This window comes from Balaenoptera musculus, chromosome 17 (genome assembly GCF_009873245.2).
Source record: "Balaenoptera musculus isolate JJ_BM4_2016_0621 chromosome 17, mBalMus1.pri.v3, whole genome shotgun sequence".
Classification (NCBI taxonomy): Eukaryota; Metazoa; Chordata; class Mammalia; order Artiodactyla; family Balaenopteridae; genus Balaenoptera; species Balaenoptera musculus.
This window is the reverse complement of record NC_045801.1, coordinates 35,382,348-35,403,949: the sequence shown is the minus strand read 5'-3', so window position 1 is coordinate 35,403,949 and position 21,602 is coordinate 35,382,348. Positions and strand designations below refer to the sequence as shown.

General features: G+C 41.0%; 1 protein-coding gene across 4 annotated transcripts in view; it reads left to right on the top strand.

The window, feature by feature from the left end:
* Positions 1-21,602, top strand: part of GRHL2 (grainyhead like transcription factor 2) — a 173,426-nt gene that overhangs the window by 42,451 nt on the left and 109,373 nt on the right. For all 4 annotated transcript variants that reach the window (XR_005017027.1, XM_036830297.1, XM_036830296.1 and 1 more), the window contains exons 2-4: positions 7,459-7,654; positions 14,803-14,870; positions 19,246-19,639. Coding sequence is in view for 3 of the 4 variants with exons in the window: in XM_036830297.1 (XP_036686192.1) it covers positions 7,459-7,654; positions 14,803-14,870; positions 19,246-19,639 (658 nt within the window). In the remaining variant the exon portion in view is untranslated. The remainder of the gene's footprint in view (positions 1-7,458; positions 7,655-14,802; positions 14,871-19,245; positions 19,640-21,602) is intronic.

The window sequence follows — 21,602 nt, the reverse complement described above, 5'->3', positions numbered from 1 at the left end:
TTTTTGATTAATGAATGCTACTTTCTTGGTGTAGTTGGTGGATCTGACAGCTGAATGACAGTTTTCTTTCCATAGTCAGTATTCTTTTTTTTTTTTAATTTTTATTTATTTATTTATTTATTTATGGCTGTGTTGGGTCTTCGTTTCTGTGCGAGGGCTTTCTCTAGTTGTGGCAAGCGGGGGCCACTCCTCATCACGGTGCGCGGGCCTCTCACTGTCGTGGCCTCTCTTGTTGCGGAGCACAGGCTCCAGACGCGCAGGCTCAGTAATTGTGGCTCACGGACCCAGTTGCTCCGCGACATGTGGGATCTTCCCAGACCAGGGCTCGAACCCGTGTCCCCTGCATTAGCAGGCAGATTCTCAACCACTGCGCCACCAGGGAAGCCCAGTCAGTATTCTTTATGTAGTAAAAATTAAATGGTAGAATATATGTAGTAAATAATATACATACTGTAGGAGTCCTTAGTACAGGGAAGCCCTTAAGAGCCCAAATAGGAACAATCAGGGAGTATTTTCTGGAAGATGGGATCTTGCAGCTGGACTTTGATAAGAGTAGAATTTAGATGGAGAGAAGCAGGAAGGGAATTTCAGGCAGGGGAACAGTCTGAGCGAAGGCATGTATGTAGGAATGGGCTTCTTTAAGGTACTGCAAATAAATGGTTTAACTCCTTATGTTAAGTAAGTAGAAAGAAATAAATTTTGAGAAGTATGTAGGGACCTGATAATGGGGAGTCTTAAATATCAGATGGAGGATTTTGGACTTGATATTACAGGTGGTAAAGAATCATAGTACACTCTTGAAAATGATTATCTATGAAGATGATTCCACAGGGCTTCAATAGGGATTGAAGAGGGGAAAGTTGAAGGATAAAGAGACCAGTTGGAGGCATGAAGAGATGAGACCAAAGCTGTGATCATGGATATGGTGACTGACTCCATATAAGGGACGAAGAGAAAGTATAATAGCCAACACACATGAGGCTTTTATACCGTGTCAATTTCATTTGGGGGTACATCTCAATTTTACAGGTGAGGAAGCTGATGCCCAGAAAGGTTAACTAACTTGTCCAGGGTTACACAGCTAGTATGTGGTGCAGCCAGGATTTACACCCAGGCAGTCTGGCTCCAGAGTCTATATTTTAAACCAGTACATAAGATTTGGCCCTGGATGACTGGGGACAGATGATGGTGAGGTGTGCCCAATTGAGAAATGATGATTACCTTAGTTTTGGATTGAGTTAAAGGTGACAACAGGACATCTAAGGAGAAGGCAGAACTGGCTCTTAGGTGATACCCATCTATTAGTCATTAAGATAGAGGATCAGGGACTTCCCTAGTGGCGCAGTGGTTAAGAATCCGCCTGCCAATGCAGGGGACATGGGTTCGATCCCTGGTCTGGGAAGATCCCACATGCCGCAGAGCAACTAAGCCCATGCACCACAACTACGGAGCCTGCGCTCTAGAGCCCGCGAGCCTAGAGCCCGTGCTCTGCAACAAGAGAAGCCACAGCAATGAGAAGCCCGCGCACCGCAACAGAGTATCCCCCGCTCGCCACAACTAGAGAAAGCCTGCACGCAGCAACGAAGACACAGCACAGGGGCTTCCCTGGTGGCGCAGTGGTTGAGAATCTGCCTGCCAATGCAGGGGACACGGGTTCGAGCCCTGGTCTGGGAAGATCCCACATGCCGCGGAGCAACTGGGCCCGTGAGCCACAATTACTGAGCCTGCGCGTCTGGAGCCTGTGCTCTGCAACAAGAGAGGCCGTGATAGTGAAAGGCCCGCACACCATGATGAAGAGTGGCCCCCACTTGCCGCAACTAGAGACAGCCCTCGCACAGAAACGAAGACCCAACACAGCCATAAATAAACAAAAAAAAAGACACAGCACAGTCAAAAATAAAAATAAAATAAATTAAAAAAAAAAAGATTGAGGATCAATGAAAGCCATACGAATCAACAATGGAAAGAAAAGAGCAAAGGGCCCAGGAACGATGAGAGTTAGAGGAATAGGAGGAGGTAGAGTAGAAATTAGAAAAGAGTGTTTGGCTACAGAGGAGAACCACCCTTGCACAGTATCTTAGAAGCCAGGCAAGGAAAGATTTTACAGAAGTGAGAAATGGCCAAGAAAACCCAAGGAGATTAAGAACTGAGAGCAGTCTATTGGATTTTGATCAGAGGTCATTAATAGAATCAGTTCTAAAGAGAAGTAATACTTATAACTATTATTTATTGAAGATCTGTAATGTACCAGGCTCTTCATATGTAAATATCTGAGTTATTCCTTTAGAACAGTACCGTAAGGCTGATATCATGATACAGAGGAAGAAACAAGCTCAAAGAAGTAAAGTACCTCATCTAAATTCAGTAGTTGACAGAGCTGAGATTAAAACTGAGGTTTATTCAACTCCAAAACCATTCTCCCCCTAGATTAAGACCAAAAAAACCCCAAAACAACCCTCCCCTCAAAGACTAATGCCCTTCTAGGAATTATTAAAAAAAAAAAAAAAGAATGATGAGAAATGGATTGAAAGTGATAATTTGACATGAAAACTTCACTGTCCTGGTTTTTTGTGGTCCCAAGTGAAATGGATTTATGTCTGGATTTGTTGACTATTACTGCACATATTTTTAGGAGGTGAAGGCATCATGTACTAAGTTTCACATGCTTCTCCCCAGCAAAGCATTCCCTCTGTTAGACCCTTATTAATGCCCCAGGGCGTGCGGTAGAGTGATCTGGAACTTTTCTTGACTTGTTGGTTATGATCTCAGCTGTGTGACTGCTCCACCTCTTTCATTACTTCAGCTGATGACTCATCTCTTAATTTTTCTCCCAACATCAACCAAATGAAGTAGCGGATTAAAGAAACACACGAAAGAAAAAAAATATTTGTGATCTAACACAGCCTTAGCCTTGCTGTGAGTACTCAGGTGCTAATTTAAACTTTCCTCCAAGGAAGAACAGAGATCAAGTTTATAGTTGATGTGTTCTGTGTTCAAGGCAACCCAGAAAATTACACACCTAAAGCTACTGAAAGGATATTTTAAAAGCTGACCAGAGCAGGATTAGAATTGCCACTCCAAAAGAACAGTGATGAAATTCACCTTCAGAAAGTGTTCCAAACTTTGGTAAAAGCTGTTCTGTGAAACTGTCCTTTCTTTACAAGTCTACGTTTTTGCTCAGTGTACCAGAGAGATTGTTCTGTTTTTACTAAACCAAGCTTTATTCAGCAGTGCTCTGTACCGGAGAGATTATAATCTATGAAAAAACAAAAAATCCAAAGTCATTATGCAGTTAAAGGGAAGAGCATGAAAGTCCTTTGGCCATCAAAAATGTGAACAGAAACAGCTAGTAAGGATGTGCTTTCCCAGGATATTTTTTTCCATTGATCATGTAAGGATTCGTCAACCATTTCATCATAGGAGAAAAGCTGATGAATCTAGATTTATGAGTGAACGTTCGTGCTGGGAACAGATAAAATCAGCAATCCAGGAGACTCAGCAGGAGGGAGTAGGGACTTGAAGGAAGACTCAAAGAAAAATCTCTCAAGTGAATCAGGGCACTACTTAGTGTAAATCAAGAGTTGGCTTTTATCCTTCACCCTGGCGCTTCCTGCTAAACTTTTGGAAATTAGCCAGTGTTGTAATTAACACTCCCCCCGCCTCCCAGCTTTTCTTAGGTAAGAAAGAGAGTAAAATCCCCACCTTTTTCAATGGTGAGGTCACTGCAAATAACTTTAAGCCCTTCTTTCCTGTAGGACTGAGCATTTTGGGAAGTATGCATGATGCCTGGGTGCTCATGGGCAACAATTAGGGTTCAGATTCCTCTATTTCTCCCTCTAAGTGAAGGCTGCAGACCGGGCACCCAGGATGGCTCCTACTAAATGACTGAGAGGGGTGGTGGTGGCACTGCCACACGTGGGCCCATCACCTCTGCCTTCGTGGTCCTCCCAGAGACTTCATTTCTTCCACTTGTAGATTCTTAGGAGTCCACCAAAATTCTATCTCTAAATCAAGCCCTATCCTCTGTGATTAGTAATTTCCACAACATGGAAATACTATTTTACTGTTAAATTAAAGTACATAAATTTCTTTTTTTTACACTGAATTATAGTTGATTTACAATGTTGTGTTAATTTCTACTGTATAACAAAGTGATTCAGTTATACATATATATATATATTCTCTTTTATATTCTTTTCCATTATGGTTTATCACAGGATATTGAATATAGTTCCCTGTGCTATACAGTAGAACCTTGTTGTTTATCCATTCTGTATGTACTAGTTTGCATCTGCTAACCCCAAACTCCCAATCCAACCCTCCCCCACCTCCCCTGCCCTTGGCAACCACAAGTCTGTTCTCTGTGTCTGTAGTCTGTTTGTTTCGTAGATAAGTTCATTTGTGTCATATTTTAGATTCCACATATAAGTGATATCACATGGCATTTGTCTTTCTCTTTCTGACTTACTTCACTTAGTATGATAATCTCTAGGTCCATCCATGTTGCTGCAAATGGCATTATTTCATTCTTTTTTATGGCTGAGTAATATTCCACTGTATATAAAATACATAAATTTCTTTAGTTGACTCTCCAAAATGAATACAAATGTGCTCCTTTTGTCAGAAAATTCCATTATTTTGCATTACCAATATATTCTTCACTTTAAAAATGTTTCCCCCACCCCCAAAAAAAATGTTTCCCACATCTGCCCATTTCAACATTGACCGACACACTCCTGCCTTTCCTTCAGGTCTTTGTCAAAACTTTGCTTCCTCCTTGATCCTCTGGTTAGGTTAGTCCCCTCTGGCATATAACCTCATTCATGACACTGTTCATTTCTCACACTCATTGCTCTGGTAACAACGGTGCTTTCTTTTTTTCTTTTTCTTTTTTGGCTGTGTTGGATCTTCACTGCTGCGCGTGGGCTTTCTCTAGTTACAGCAAGCGGGGGCTACTCTTTGTTGCAATGTGTGGACTTTTATTGCGGTGGCTTCTCTTGTTGCAGAGCTCGGGCTCTAGGCACACGGGCTTCAGTAGTTGCAGCACGAGGGCTCAGTAGTTGCAGCACATGGGCCCTAGAGCGCAGGCTCAGTAGTTGTGGTGAACGGGCTTAGCTGCTCCGCAGCATGTGGGATCTTCCTGGACCAGTGACCAAACCCATGTCCCCTGCATTGGTAGGCGGATTCTTAACCACTGCGCCACCAGGGAAGTCCCAACAGTGGTGCTTTCTTTCCCCCACTGGACTGCAAGCTACTTGGGCTATGGGGCAGTGCCTGTGTCATTTGCCATTGCATTCTCAACAAATAGCATGGTGCCTGGCATCTATTGGGCTCTCAATCAAAATAGCTAAATGAACAACTTCAGTCTCCCTTTAATTAATGATTATCTTTAGCACTTCTGCATTATAACCAAAAATCGCTATACCCACAAACTTTACGGGAATATAGAACTGTGCTGTGATAGTAATACCTGTTATTGTATAACATTGTGCAGTTTACAGACCTCTATTTTATTCATTATTTTATTCCATTCTTACAATCGCATTGTGAGGTAAGTAGAGTGGACATTGCTGTCTTTTTTTTTTTTTAACTTTTTATTTCATATTGGAGTATAGCTGATTAACAATGTTGTGTTAGTTTCAGTTGTACAACAAAGTGATTCAGTTATACATATACATGTATCTATTCTTTTTCAAATTCTTTCCCCAATTAGGTTGTTACATAATATTGAGCAGAGTTCCCTGTGCTGTACAGTAGGTCCTTGTTGGTTATCCATTCACACCAGTCAGAATGGCCATCATCAAAAAATCCACAAACAATAAATGCTGGAGAGGGTGTGGAGAGAAGGGAACCCTCTTGCACTGTTGGTAGGAATGTAAATTGGTACAGCCACTATGGAGAACAGTATGGAGGTTCCTTAAGAAACTAAAAATAGTGTTGTCCTTATTTAAGGCGCGAAGAAACCGAACCTCAGGCAATTTTCCTCCACTGTAAGTGGTGAACAGAGACTCACTTCCAGGGCCTGTGCTGTTCCATGTCACCAGACTACCTAATGGTTAGAGAGGCCTTCTACCAGGGTTTTCCTGTTTACTTCCAGAAACTTGATTTTACCTTTTAATCCAATTAATTTACAGTTGGGTCATTTTCTCTTTCTTCCCGATCAGTTCCACCAAGCCCCTGGCACAAAGTTCAAACCAGTGGCCTGGAGACCGTCTGAAACTCCACTCTGCTCAGTGTGGATTTCCCGCCCCGCCCCCAAACATATGTTACCAATGTCAGTGTCATTTTCTGACCCTACACCAATGTGTGGCATCATGCCTCCACATAAAGGGCCCTCAACATAGCCTTTGTTGGGAGTTCATACCAGTTTTCTATCACAAAGTGAACGGGGAGACCATCTACTCTCAGAAGGCCCTGTAGAAATATCAGCAAAAAGGGACGTCTGTGACTGAATGACCATCAAAAGGCTCTTGGTGGCTGCATTTCCACTGATCGGTATACATGTTGCCTTTGCAATCCTGTTATTTGTCTGTGTCATGTTACTCTGAGTGGACATAGGTGTTACTGAAATACAATGTCTCATGGTCACTTTTTGGTTTCATTTCAATGAACAAGGCTGGGGAGCTGCTGAGGACTGTCATGGTTTGTGAGTATTTAAGTTATTATCGCATCCTCCTTAAGAAATCACTTTGATAGTCAATTGCTGCTTTACCTGAGCTTGGCTTGGTTAGGACTGACAAATGACTCCAACCCTTTTTGCCTCTACTGAAGATTCTCCAGGTGCCCTCCTCACTCTCCACGATGATTTTTTTTACAACCTGTAGCTTCTATGTCCTTTAAATATAGTAGGATCCCGTGGCAACACAGGATTCATATACAGAGTTCGTCTCTTTCCTGTTGCTTTGTATCCCTATTACGCAGCATATCTGCAATACGTCTTGTTTGCAGAGTACCTTCTATTGCCTTTTTAAATTAAGGGACTTGGATTGGTCTATAATTTGCTAGCGATTATAGTATAAATCAAACTGGATAAAATAGTTTTTAATAACCATTAACATGTTGATTATATTTAATGTATCGCACATATTTATACATTAGAGCTCAGAGAGTTAAATGAAACCTGTTCCCTCTCAGTTTTTCATTTTAATATTCGCTAATGAAGAATAATCAAAGAAAATGATTTGGCTCCTGAAGTGATTGGATATGATAAGCCAAGTGTGAAGGGAACCAACTTACACTACCTCTGTACTACCTTTGAAAGACCATTATTACTTCTCATGGGCAGTAGAGAAATAAATCAGTGGCTTTATCAATGCAATGGGGCAGTCACTTCAGTCTTAATCTTCCCTCTCTTCCATTCTGGGGAAGTACAAATTAACCAAATAATGTGTATTTTTTAGCGGATATCAAAGGAATACTTCTTTGATAATGAACCTCATGTGTTTCTTGCTTTCACAGTAATAAACGACTGGTGGCCTTAGTGCCCATGCCCAGTGACCCTCCATTTAATACCCGAAGAGCCTACACCAGTGAGGATGAAGCCTGGAAGTCGTATTTGGAGAACCCCCTGACGGCGGCCACCAAGGCAATGATGAGTATCAACGGTGATGAGGACAGCGCCGCCGCCCTTGGCCTGCTGTATGACTACTACAAGGTAGAACCTGAAGCCCCGCCTCCCTCCACTTTCTGCCTCCAGGGCCTCCCCTCTCTAGTGGGCAGAGAGGACAGATTCTTCATCCCAGGCCAGAGAATGAATGGCATTGCCACACTCCCTCTGGAATTCAGCCTCTCCCTGTTCTCATTGCGTCTCTGCTTTCCCATCTATAAAGCACGACTTTCCCACCCCCCGCCGAGGGAGTTTTCATTTTAGGATAATTATTTCTGTGCCCTCTGTTTGCAAGCATACATATTATCTACGTTTAATTTCTACTTCATATCCTATTGCAAATCCTTCTTTGCTGCCATTTTTACTTTATGATTTTTGGTAAATAAAGAGTATTACATTGTGTGGCTGTACCATAATTTAGTCATTGCTCAGTTTGGGGGCATTTAGGTTGCTTTTATCTTTCCTTATTTTATTTTATTTTTTAATTAAGTAATGAGAACCTTTAAAAAAATTTTTTTTTAATTTAATTTTTTGGCTGTGCCACACAGCTTGCAGGATCTTAGTTCCCCGACCAGGGATTGAACCTGGGCCCATGGCAGTGAAATCAGAAGTGAAAACGCCGAGTCCTAACCACTGGACCACCAGGGAACTCCCTAGGTTGCTTTTAGATTTTCCATTTTATAAGAAACATCAGGGTTTCTAGATTTTTCAGTTTTGTAAGAAATACGCCAGTGAATACTTTAGTGGTAGACTTTTGCAGCAATTCCAAAATCTAACTGTCTCCATTTGTTTTAATGAGTACTCAATATTTATTTTGAAAAACCCTTAAAACAAAGTGAATGTAATTCACTTGCATTACAAAAATACCTGCCATAGATACCTTCAAAACAGGAGTATTTCAGGAAATCGAACAACAAACAGTGGTCTGCCTCAACTATAAAGGACTATATCTGGTATGACCTGCTCCCTTAGAACCAATGAAGTGTAAAAAATCAACAGGTATTTACTGAATGAGGATATTTATTGCCTGACTTGATTGTAAACACTGTGGGCTTATGCTGGTATTGGCACAAAGGTGAGAATGGCCTTGTTTATTTTGCTGGTTGGGCACAGTGAACTCTTTATTTTAGAATAAGAACTAAATCCCCCTCTTCCCCTCTCCCTCCATCATGAGAAAATCACCCAAGAGGAATCATTTTTCTTTTGGTAAGCACCAGTCTCAGCTTCCTGTTTCCTTCCTGCTTCCCAGTTCCTGTTTCCTCCCAGTGGTCTCACTTCTGCAAGTTGTGTTGTCCCCTGGGTCTCTCCTAAACCAGAGTTTTTGTGCTTTACAACGATCTCCCACCACCATTGACTCTGGCACTGCCTCCGGGCCTATTTCTTTCACCAAAGTCCTCTAAAATTACTCATTCCTTTTCCAGCTTCTTCCCATTTTTCTCTGTTAAAACACTCAGGAGGGCTCCCTCCATGGGGAGAAGAATGAAAGCCAAGCCATGTTGTGCTTATTTAAGATGAAACACAAGGTATGAGTAACTGATCGGTTGGCCCATCCAGGCTACTTTAAATGAGGATATTATTAACTCAAATAAATGCATTTTTTATGGTTGGAAAGTGCTGGAGAAATATAGGAAAGGCATTCCACTGGTACCCTTGCCAGTCTAGGCTGATTTTTTTTCCCTTTACCAACGGAGCTGGAGTTGGCTGATTTCGACAGCTCTCTTGTGAAGCTGTACAACTCCCAACACGGCTCCTGACATAGCAAGAAGGGCCTTTAACTTCGGGAATTGGGGTCCAGATGAAAGGATATTTTAGGGTCTAACCTCCATTTCATGTAAGCAAGGCAGTTTCCTACAATGAACAGGAATCGCCCGAAAAAAAATGAGCCTAAAAACAAAGATGGTTTTTTGGCAGGCTTTCCTTTCTTCTTTTCTTTGTTTGTGGTTGTTTTATATATTTTCATCCTTTTTGACTAAGGAGCTTATTTGAAAAACACAAGGACGAATTCTAAACGTTTTGGAGTCAAAATTTTCAGAATGTATTGAGGATGGTATAGAAACACAGAACTTATCATGTTAGACTGCTTCATGTTATAGGCTATTTCTTGAGGGTTCAGCTTTATTGGACTTTTGTGTTAACATGTAATGTTCAGAAATGGTCTCATCCCTAGAAAGAAATCACAAAGCAATTTTCCTTTATTATAAAAAATAGTTAAAACTTGACACCTTTTTGAAAAATATCTTTATTGGAGTATAATTGCTTTACAATGGTGTGTTAGTTTCTGCTGTACAACAAAGTGAATCAGCTATATGTATACGTATATCCCCATATCCCCTCCCTCTTGAGCCTCCCTCCTACCCTGCCTATCCCACCCCTCAAGGTCATCACGAAGCATCGAGCTGATCTCCCTGTGCTATGCGGCTGCTTCCCACTAGCCATCCATTTTACATTTGGTAGTGTATATATGTCAATGCTACTCTCTCACTTCGTCCCCTCTTCTCCTTCCCCCGCTGTGAAAACTTGATACCTTTATCAATCTTTAAAATCTAGTAACATATTAAAGTGACCCTGATTTAATCACTTGGGTCATTACAACATTTTTTGGTAACTTTTATAACTATGTTAAACAAATACGTTAGTTAATGCTTTTATAAGACTTTGAAGAAATACATTAAGATACACTTTGAAAAAATATATTTTTCTTATTTTTTAAAAGTAGATTTTACTACTGTGAAATGGATATAATTTCAGGTATCTGTATTAGATGGCAATTCTTTTGTATTAATGAAAAAGAGAAACACACCTTGAAACAAAAATCGTTAGTAATTTAGGAAAGTAACGTATTTTATTTCCCACAGGTTCAGAGGATAAAGTATTAGTAAATATGGTACCTGGATTACCTCTCCTCTTGCACATTTTTACTATTTAGAGGAAAGTTGAAATACTGCTTTCTGTAAATATTTTGAAATGCAGAGTAGAGAGTTTACATAAAACTCAATTTGAGGATGTGGAGAAAAAGGAACCCTTGTATACTGTTGACGGGAATGTAAATTGGTACATCCACTGTGGAAGACAGTATGGCAGTTTCTCAAAAAACTAAAAATAGAACCACCATATGACCCAGAGGTTCCACTCCTGGATATAGATCTGAAAAAAATGAAAACACTAATTTGAAAAGATACATCCACCCCAGTGTTCATAGCAGCACTATTTACAATAGCCAAGATATGGAAGCAACCCAAGTGTCCATCAGCTGACAAATGGATAAAGATGAGGTATATAAATACAATGGAGTACTACTCAGCCATAAAAAAGAATGAAATTTTGTCACCTGCAACATTATGGATGGACTTGGAGGGTATTATGCTAAGTGAAATGTCAGAGAAAGACAAACACTGTATGATATCACTTATATGTGGAATCTAAAAAATAGAAACAAACTAGTCAACATAACAAAACAGAAACAGACTTAAATATGTAGAGAACAAACTAGTGGTTACCAGTGGGGAGAGGGAAGGGGGGGAGGGGCAAGATAGGGGTAAGGGATTAAGAGGTACAAGCTACTACGTATAAAATAAATAAGTTACAAGGATATATTGTACAATGCAGGGAATATAGCCAATATTTTGTAATAACTATAAATGGAATATAACCTTTAAAAATTGGGAATCTCTATGTTGGACACCTGAAATTTATATAATATTGTACATCAACCATACCTCAATTTATTTATTTATTCATTTATTTATTTTTGGCTGCATTGGGTCTTCGTTGCTGCGTGCGGGCTTTCTCTAGTTGCAGCGAGCGGGGGCGAATCTTTGTTGCGGTGCGCGGGCTGCTCATTGCTATGGCTTCTCTTGTTGTGGAGCACGGGCTCCAGGCACGCGGGCTTCAGTAGTTGTGGCACGTGGGCTCAGCAGTTGTGGTTCACGGGCTCTAGAGTGCAGGCTCAGTAATTGTGGTGCACGGGCTTAGTTGCTCTGAGGCATGCGGGATCTTCCTGGACCAGGGCTTGAACTCGTGTCCCCTGCATTGGCAGATGGATTCCTAACCACTGCGCTGCCAGGGAAGTCCTGGTTTTTATGTATTTTAATGATTTAAATTCACATTATCTAGATGAATGAGTGAATACATGATTTAATAAATATTCATAAGCTGCTGAAATTTTTGAAAGAAATCAGCTTTTTATTTTTGGCTTATACATATACATTATAGAAAATGCAGGGAAGCTTAAAGAAGAAAGTGAAATTTCCTGTAATTTTTCTATCATATCATTTGGCATCATTTTCTCCATTGCTGAAGGATTTTGAACATAAGCCTGGTAGATTGGAGAAATGATTTATACATATTACAGCAACAGCAGCAGCAGCAGGGAGGTGGGTTATGAGCAGAGAATCCAGTGAACAGTTCGTTGCAATAGTCCAGATAAAAAATGATGAAGCCCTAAAGTAAGACATGATGGTAGCTGTTCCCTGGGTCAGCATTTGTGAGGTTCTCCCTAAATCAGCCACTCTATTTAGTCAGCCATACTGCATAGAGACAAAGCAGTATGTTCAAGAAATCACTGAGTATTTGTTTGAATGAAAGCTGGCAACTGATTGTGTGTGTGTGTGTGTGAGGTTTGGTGGGAGAACCCTATAATTAGGATCATAATATCTAAGCTGATTCTCAGATTAACCAAGGCGGAGTACAGAAGAAGGGCTTTGGGGAAAAGGATAATTGTATGTTGTGTTTGATGTGCTTGTAGGATGTCCAAGTAGGGATGTCTGATAGACAGTATTGTGGGTGTAGACTTGAGAAAGGGGCCTGAGTTCAGAGGTCTCAGTTTCTCTAAGAAGGACAGTCTTTGGGAAGCTAAAGGTAAACATGGTTCAGGGTGGCCCAGATGGGAGCAAACCCAAAGGTTTCCCTTTGTCACGTTGTGCCCAATACTGTAGGCTGACCAGGCTGCTCAGAGCTGGCATCAGTGCATCTTGGCAACACTAATGTTCACTTCCAGGAGTCTTTGGGAGTTACTAATACGTTTTAGTGTTTGGAATCCCTATTTCTTCTATTTCTTTGATTCTGCTTTTTGCAGGCCATTTTGATTGATTCAGTCATTCTTTCAACAAGAATTTAGTGAGGGCCTGCTACATTCCAGGCGCTTGGGACATAACCATGCACAAGGTGGACACTCATGGAGATTGTAGTCTAATCTTGGATATGGACCTTTAGATGGTTCTCGAAGTAAGCTCACAAGTTAGCTTAGAGAAGGCATGGGTAGGGTAGGGCAGGGGACTGGGGTGCATTCCAGGCAGAGAGGACTGGGTAATGGCTCTGCTGCAAGAAGGAGCATTGCATGGTCAGAGACGCAGTGTGGCTGTACACACAGCAGTGATGGGGGTGGCCCAAGTTGAGGCAGAAGAGATTTTGGAGGCCATGTTCCTGAGAATAACGGGAAGCATTGAAGAGTTTTAAGTAAGAGCATAGTGGGGTCAGACTTAAAGATCACTCTGGATCTTCTTAATGGATCCCGAATAGATTTGCAGGGGTTAAGTGAAGGAGAGGAGAGACCAGTTAGGCTGATGCCATAGCTCAGGTAAGAGATGTCGGGGGCTGAACCAGGAGGCAGGCATCCACAGGGAAGTTGATGGATTTGAGTCACACGGGATTTAGTGTAATGTCTTCAAGCTTCATCCATATTATAGCATGTATCAGAATTTCATCTTTAAGGCTGAATAATATCCCATTGTATGTATATATCACATTTTGTTTATCCATTCATCTGTAGATGGACATTTGGGTCATTTCCACTTTTTGGCTATTGTGAATAATGCTGCTATGAACATAGGTGTGCTGGGTATTAAAATTTTATGTTTATCTGTCGTTTTCAGTAGATGATAGGAGCTATGTTTTATTCATTTCATTTCTGTCTAGCACTTAGTAATACCTGCTACATTGTAGACCCTCATCATTGACATGTGAGTGAAGGACTTACAATTGATTTACTTTATTTTTATTTAACAAATGCTTATAAATTCCCAGACACTCTAAGTGGCTTTAAAAAAATTAACTCATTTAATTTTACTAAACACCCTGTGAGGTATAGGACTACCATTATGCCTGTTTTACAGCTGAGGAAACTGAGGCAGAATTAGTAAGTGGTAGAGCTGAGATTTGAACCCAATCAGGTCTAGGCCTGGACTCTTAGCCACCCTGCTATGTTGCCTCCCTTGCCCAGCTAGCTGGGCTTGCATACATATTCAGGTGAGTGGAAATTATCCATGAGGATTGCTAGTCCGGAAACCAGAAGAGAGATGCTCCTCATAAACGCTCTCTTATGTCAAAATAGTGAAGGCTGTGTTTTGAGTGCAAAGGTGTTTGGCTAGAAGGAAGATCTGGAGATTTAGGAAAAAACAAAATCAAAAACAAAAACAGAAAAACCCAAAACATCCAACCAGCCAAACAAATGTAAACCCACTATTCATGTGTTTGAGAACTATGGTAGAGATAGGTAAGCGATCCTTAATGCGGTAGGGCAGTCAGCTGATGTTCAGAAACACAGCTGGTAGGGGTATCCCTTCTCTCTAGTAGCACTTTTTCAATAATCTTTCAGGTAATATGTTGGCATTGTGGTTGTGAAGTCAATAATAAAAGTGCATTAGAAGAAGAAGGGTGGAAGCCAGTTCGAGAGCTAGGGAGGGTAGGTAAAGGCTGGCCCACGTATTAGATGTTTCTCCCTCACTGGACAGTGCAGCCCCCTACCCAGTTTGCCCCCCTGCATGTCAGCACCTGGAGTCCCTCATCAGAGTGGAGGGTCAGTCCCTGTTCCTTAACGGGATACCTGTTGTAGCTCCAAGATGTTTTCTGTCTGCTCCAGAGCACAGATACTCTTACCCTTTCCCCTCATCCACTCCCAGCCAACGTGGGGAGGGCTCAGGAGGTGCTCAGGTCCAGCGAGAGAGAGTTGCCTGTGTCAGCAGGGCACAGCAGAATCAGGATTGCTGTGGCCCTACGCTGATGATCACCCTTTTGTGTCTGGTACACTGTCATTGCCAATCAGGCTACTTACCTTTAACCATCTCCTGGCCATTGCAAATTTGCCACCGTTCTCTGGAGAATGTTCCATTTCCTTTTCTTTGCTTATGCTGGTGTCAAGCTCTGCATGAGGTCACAGTTGCATCTATATAAGTCTGACTGATGGTTGGTGATGTTTTCAGGTTCCTCGAGACAAGAGGCTGCTGTCTGTAAGCAAAGCAAGTGACAGCCAAGAAGACCAGGATAAAAGGTATGATAATATATACAGGAATATGCCTGACTCCCCAAAAAACTCTTTTGCTATGTTTTTTGAAAACAATAGTATTAAACTATAACTTTTGTTTTTGAGAGGATATGGGAGTCAAGAAGCTTAACGTCTGCTACCTGTTTTTGGAGTCTGGAACAAAACTGGATCTCTCAGGCGGGAGAGAAAATTGCATTTTTTGGTTTTGCAATTCTGCAAAGGGCCATCAGTATCTTCCAAGGGGGCTGCAAATCCCAAGAGTTAGAGGTGATATACAGGCAAGATAGCCTACTGCTGGCGTGAACTTTTCTGTCCGTCCAATGGGTGTATGACTGCGATGAGGCCCTTGAGGGAGTGAGACATTTGAAGATGGTCTTTGATAAGGGAGAGAGGAAGGAGGCCAGGCTGATTTCAGTCCAGGGAGGAGCCAGTAGGGAGCCATGGGTGACAGAGGACACTGTCGGGGTGCAGGGGCAGGAAAGATGTTAGGAGACCATAGGTCATACTCCTTTCCTTCACTGAATTAAGAACCAGTTGAAAACAAGAAACAGACAGATTGAAATTAAAAAGGAAAAAAAATCAATTTTATTTCTGATGCAGCTAATTAGAGAATGTGATTTTGAACCAGCAATTTGTAGCATTTCAGTCCTGACTTAGATATGGCTGTTCATCCGGTCCCAAGCAGGACTTCAGGCCTCCCTGAAGGGACAGGCCACTGATGGCATGGCCGCAGTGACTGGAGTGTCCCCTTTCTTTGACCAAGATGATCCAGACATAAAGGGGGACCCACAAGGGTCTGAACCACCTTGCTCAGCTACTTCTCCCAAACTCACCAGTCAAATACATCTCTTCCCCTGCAGAGGGACGGAGAAGCCACAGTGCTTTTCTGTTGGGGGTTTTTCCACTTGGAAACATGAAGCCAGGAGAAATGAAGTCTCCTGCTAAAACACATGTCAGAATCTTTCCTGGCCTTGCTAGGAACTGCTTGTGACATTGTGATCTTGTCATACGACTAGCAGTGGGGGCCACCCCGCCAATCAGTGGCCCTGTGCTGTGTTATCACCTCTAAGGCACACCCCCAGCAGAAGATCAAGGCTGTCTGCATCTGATTTGTGGTTCCACAGGGATCTTCTGACGCTCTGTGCTGCTTTGGGGCCCTGGGCACTAGTGAGTAGCAGTGATGACAGGGAGAAAGAGGCTGATGCTCTCAGGTCCTTAAACTTTTCCTCCATCCAGCCAGCATTTATTAGGCTAAGCAAGTGCTGTCTCCCAAGTCCTATGCCAGTAATCACAGAAAAGTTGGGGGAGGCGTGGGGGGTGGAGGTGGGGAGGGGAACGAATCTAAGATGTGTGCTCTGTACGTATCATAATAGACAAAAGAGCCCATGTTTTGCTAAAGTATCTTTTAGAACAACATTAAAGACTGACGGCCACTCGTATTTTAAAGGCCATTTTTGTGATATCAGTGGAGTGCCTTAAAAAAAAACTGGCAGTGAGGTATAGACAAACCACCTTGTATGGACTGATTATAACTTAGTAGACTTCCAGTTGAATGTAATTTGGAAGGATAGCATTTGGTCTGCAATGTACTCATGAATTAAGGTGGCATGTGCTGACATGATATCATTACAAATGTTCGTATACAGAAGTCGCCACTTTGAAAAGTAATCTCAGTGTCATGACCCCAATTTTTTTAAAAGTATATTTCAATGAACCATTCTTAGCCTTGCATTTTTTTCTCACATTATAATGTTTGGTTCAATTTTAAATTCTATTGCAGGTGAGTCAGTATATCTCACCATAATTCTTACTTTGTTCTGATCACCCATTTTTTGGATGACTTCCAGAGTTCTCTGGCATCAGCTTTTAAAGTTGGTGCTGTTCTATAGAGGCACAGTTACACATTATAGGATGGTGCCGAGTCTGTTGTCCCCTCGTCTCATGGTAGTGACGATTCAACTAGATTTGCACAACTCTATTAGTTTGCTTATTTATTTGTTTATAAGCACACCAAAAATATTTTGACTTGTGTTTCTTGTTTAGAATCCAAGTGTTTTGCATGAATTAAAGACTTAAGAAATTTGGACTGAAGTGGACTCTAAGTGTAGAGGAGTTGATTAATTTTGAATATTTTGGCAAAGCCAGTAAGACCGTGCTTGTGCAAAGCCCAGAGGTGCCGAAAGTGGATAATTGCTTTGGTAGTTAATGCACGTAGACCAACCATCCTACACCCAACTTGCAGGACATTATCCACAAGTATTAGTAGTTACTCCTCCACAAAAGGGTCCCGTATCAAATGAGTTCGAGAAATTCTGGGTTACAGTTAAACAAGGGGAGGAACCCTTGGGGGCCTTTACTGTGTTCATGACTGTGACCCACCAGGGTGGTCTTGTTTAGGCAGTTTTTTTTTTTTTTTAATACTGATTTTATCATGGTCTCCTTTCTTTGAGGAACATGTATTAACATTCTATGCAATGTTCTCAACAACAAGGTTTAGGAAATACTGATATAAATGGGTGGTCTGGGTTTTGGCATCATCAGCTTACTGGGTTCAGGTTAAAAATAATTTCTAAATTTTCACTGTGTCTTAGATACAGATTCATTGTATTGATTTAGCCACGAAGGCAGGTTATTACTTAAAGCCAGAATGTTTATAGACTCACGATTTTATTCTTTAAAGGATTTGTTTCTAGAATGATTTCTACAGGTCTGTGGCTGACTCAGAGAGGTCCAGGTATTTTTCTGTTGGCTTTGTTCATGTGGAGCCATTCTTTCCTCAAGCTTCACTTTGAAGTTTTATCTGAAAAATCAAAGCTAAAAATACCAAGTCCTGTTTGAGAGGCAAGCTCAGAGGCGAGTGGATTTCCTTTACAGAGAGGAGCCACGAGAGCTCAATTCTTGGAAGAACCAATTTTATTCAAATATTTCTCTCAATGAGAGATGGCTATAAGCCCCAGAAAGCACATGCTAGTTTTAAAAAAACAGACATTGGGGATGGGGCTCCATGCAAAACGTGCATTTTCTCTCTCTGTCATTCAGAATAATCTATAAATAAGTAAGAGGTGGCCTCAAATCTTACTGACCACAAGGACTTTGCTAGTAAAATCATTTTGCTATCAATAACGCTCTTTTCATAAGAAGTTTCTCTTTGCTTCTGCTCTCTCCCAGAATTCTATAGTATAGATGAAAGTATTTCATCTTATCCTGGCAAGAATTAATCTCCTAAATCCTTTCCTTTCTCTTTGTAGCACGGGAGGTCTGAGATCTGAGAGATCTTGTCTTACATCAGCTCAGTTACACCACTTCCTTAAGCCCTGGAAGTAATTCAGTGCTAAGGACATCAATGAGCTGATGTTATTTCTCAATTTAGTGAAAATATCCTAATGATAAATTCTCATTATATTATTTTTCCTGCAAGGAGTTTAGCCTGCAGAAGAGTGAAAAATATTCTTCCCACTCTCTTCCTTTAACTTATTATCCTGCTCCCACCTTTTTAAAAAAAGCTACTTAAAATGTTTTCTTTTGAAAGCTTTCAAACATACCCATAAATAAAGACGATGGTATAATGAACCCCCAAATACCCATCCCATCCTCCAGGTTCAGCACTGATAACTTTGGGTTACACCTACTTAATCTTGACCTTTTCTTTCTTTTTTTAAAATTTTTATTGCAATAGTATTCAAAATAAGTTCCTGGCTTACTTTAGGTCATTTCACCTCTAACAACTTTTGAAATAAACAAAGACATTTTATTACCTAGTCTCAAAATCATTAGTGGATTAACAGTACTTCCTTAACATCAGCTACCTCTCAGTTCATATTCAGTTGTCTCAAAAATCCCACTGCCTCATAAGTAAGTGCCTTTTTGGTTTTTTAGATCAGGATCCAGACAAGATCTGCTCATCCTATTTGATTGTTATGTCTTTTAAGTTTCTTAACCTAGAGCAAGTCTCCCACTTTTCTTTCTTTTTTCATGCCTCTGACTTATTGAAGAAACCAGGTCAGTAAGATGTGTGACATTCTGGTTTGTATGATTGTTTCTTTTCAATGTTGTTTAAATTATTCTTCCAGCTCCCATATATCCTAAGAACTGGAAGCTAGATGTAAAGGCTTGCTTGATTTAGAGTCAGCTGTTTCTTGGCGGGGGGGGCAATAGCACCTTCTAGGTGGCGCTCATTGCATGATACCAGGAGGCATATATGGGTAGCTGTCCTCCTTCTAGTGATACAAAGATTCGTTGCTTTCCATTGTAAAGTTGGCCATCAGCTTTCCCCCTAATGTATTAGCATCCCCTGATTCTTGCTTACATCAGTTATTAGGAGTTGCAGAAGGGTGATGTTTCTAATTCTGTTCTGTTGCGGGGTGTGGGTTTAAACACACAGAAACTGTCTTGGCACCAGTGGAGCCCAGAGTAGTTTGAGTGGAGGAGAAAACCGAGTGCAGGTCCTAAAGACTGTTCCAGTGAACCTTTCCCTAAATCAAGACCACCTGGAGAATTCAAAACGGGAACAGTATAGCACGAACGTCTCTGAGAGCCCAGCCGTCGTCCCCATGGCGGGAATCACAGTGGTGAAGGCCGAAGATTTCACACCGGTTTTCACGGCCCCACCTGTGCACTATCCCCGGGGAGATGGTGAGGAACAACGCGTGGTTATCTTTGAGCAGACTCAGTATGGCGTGCCGTCCGTGGCCAGCCATAGCGCCTACCTCAAGGATGATCAGCGCAGCACCCCGGACAGTACCTACAGCGAGAGCTTCAAAGACGGAAACACAGAGGTGAGTCCCCGGCTCTTACGTCAGCAGCTGGAACTGAAACCCAAAACCACCCAACTTGTTTTCTCTGTTTGCTTTTTAAGTGGGATGAGTGAATTCAACTGTGAGTTTAAGGTTTTGTTTGTTTGTTTTTTTAAACGTGTCTGCATCTTTCTTCATAAACGGGTCTTATTAGACCATTGGCCTAGGTGTGTGGAGGAATATTTCCGTTTTCCTGCCTCTTAGATGACAGATTCCTTGACTGGTTTTAATTTTAGTCTTAAAATTAAATGTTTTGAAGAACAAAGGGCTGTTTGCGTGGAAATTTCCTACTTTGTAAAGTTTTCACTTTGACCTCTTCTAGTTTGTAACTTTCCAAATGGCAGCCAAAGATGTGGCCTGTCCATCACTTTTTAAAACAATATAACTCTTTAAAGATCTGGTCTGATTGAATACTCAAGAAAGAATTGGTATTATCAATAATCAAGTGTGTACATGTATGTGTACTTTGTACCTTACAAATAGATTCTATGTATTCTTCTCGTGTGCCCAGAGAACTTACAGAAGCAATGATCTTTGCTTGCTTGTCTGTTTTAAATTCACACGTTTTAAGGGCACAGATTGAGAATTTTGGTAATTGTTTACAGTTATGTAACCAACATCAGAATCAGTGGAAAGTGTCCTCATCCTAAAAGTTTGAATTTGAAGCCGTCCCCTCGCCTCTTGCTCACGGCAGACACTAATCTGCCTTCTGTCGCTATAGTTTTGCTTTTTCTAAAATTTCATATAAATGGAATGGTAGAGTATAGAGTCTTGTATGAAAGTCTTCTTTCATTTAGCATAATCTTTTTGAGATTCATCTATGTTATTGCTTGTATTAATAATTTGTTTCTTAAATTGCTGAGTAGTATTCCATGGTAAGCACGTATCACAATTTATTCACCAGTTGGTGCACATTTGGTTGCTTCTAGGTTTTGGCTTCTAGGTTTTGGCTATTATGAATAATGCTGCTGTGGACATACGCTTTCATTTGTCTTGTGTAAATACCTAGGACTGCACTTGCTGGGTCATGTGGTAAATGTATGTGAAACACTGCTGACATTGTTTCAAGGTGGCTGGAACATTTTCATTCCCACCAGCAATACATGAGGGTTCCCCTTTTCCATATCCTTGCCCAAACTTGACATTGTCCGTCTTTTTAACTGTAGTTGTTTTAGTGTGTATGTGATTGTGTCTCATTGTGGTTTAAAATTGCATTTCTCTGGTGTCTAGTGATGTTGAATATTATTCCGTGTGTTTATTTGACCATTCCTATAACTTCTTTTGTGAAATGTCTGTTCAAATAATTTGCCCAATTTTAAAATTGGGTTATTTGTCTTCCTTTTGTTAAGTTGTAAGAGATCCTTAAATAGTGTAGCCCTTTATCAGTTATACGTTTTGCAGTTTGATAGCCGCTTTATTTTCTTAACTATGTTTTTCAAACAGCAACAATATTTAATCTTGATGAAGTCCAGTTAATCAATATTTTCCTCTTAGAGTTTATGCTTTTGATGTACAGTTTAAGAAGTCTTGGCCTAACCTAATGTCACAAAGATTTCTCTTGTTTTTTTTCTAGACATTTAATAGTTTTACCTCTTACATGTAGGTTTATGATCCACTTTGAGATAATTTTTATATCTGATATTAGAGAAGGGTTGAGTCCCATTTTTTTCCCACATTGATATCCAGTGTTCCAGCACCATTTGTTGAAAAGACAATATTGTTTCCATTTAACTGCCTTGGGATCTTTGTAGAACAACAATTGCTGATATAATTGTAGATCACCTCTCCAATTTTTGACCCAGAATATGTAATGCATTTTTTCTTGTCTTTAGTTCAGGTCAGCTGCTTCAACATTTAGGAGCAGTGCCTTTACATTTGAGTCGATGGTCACTGACGTCTCATTTTGCAGTCCACCTGGGTCAATAAAAGACAATGGCCGAAGGAG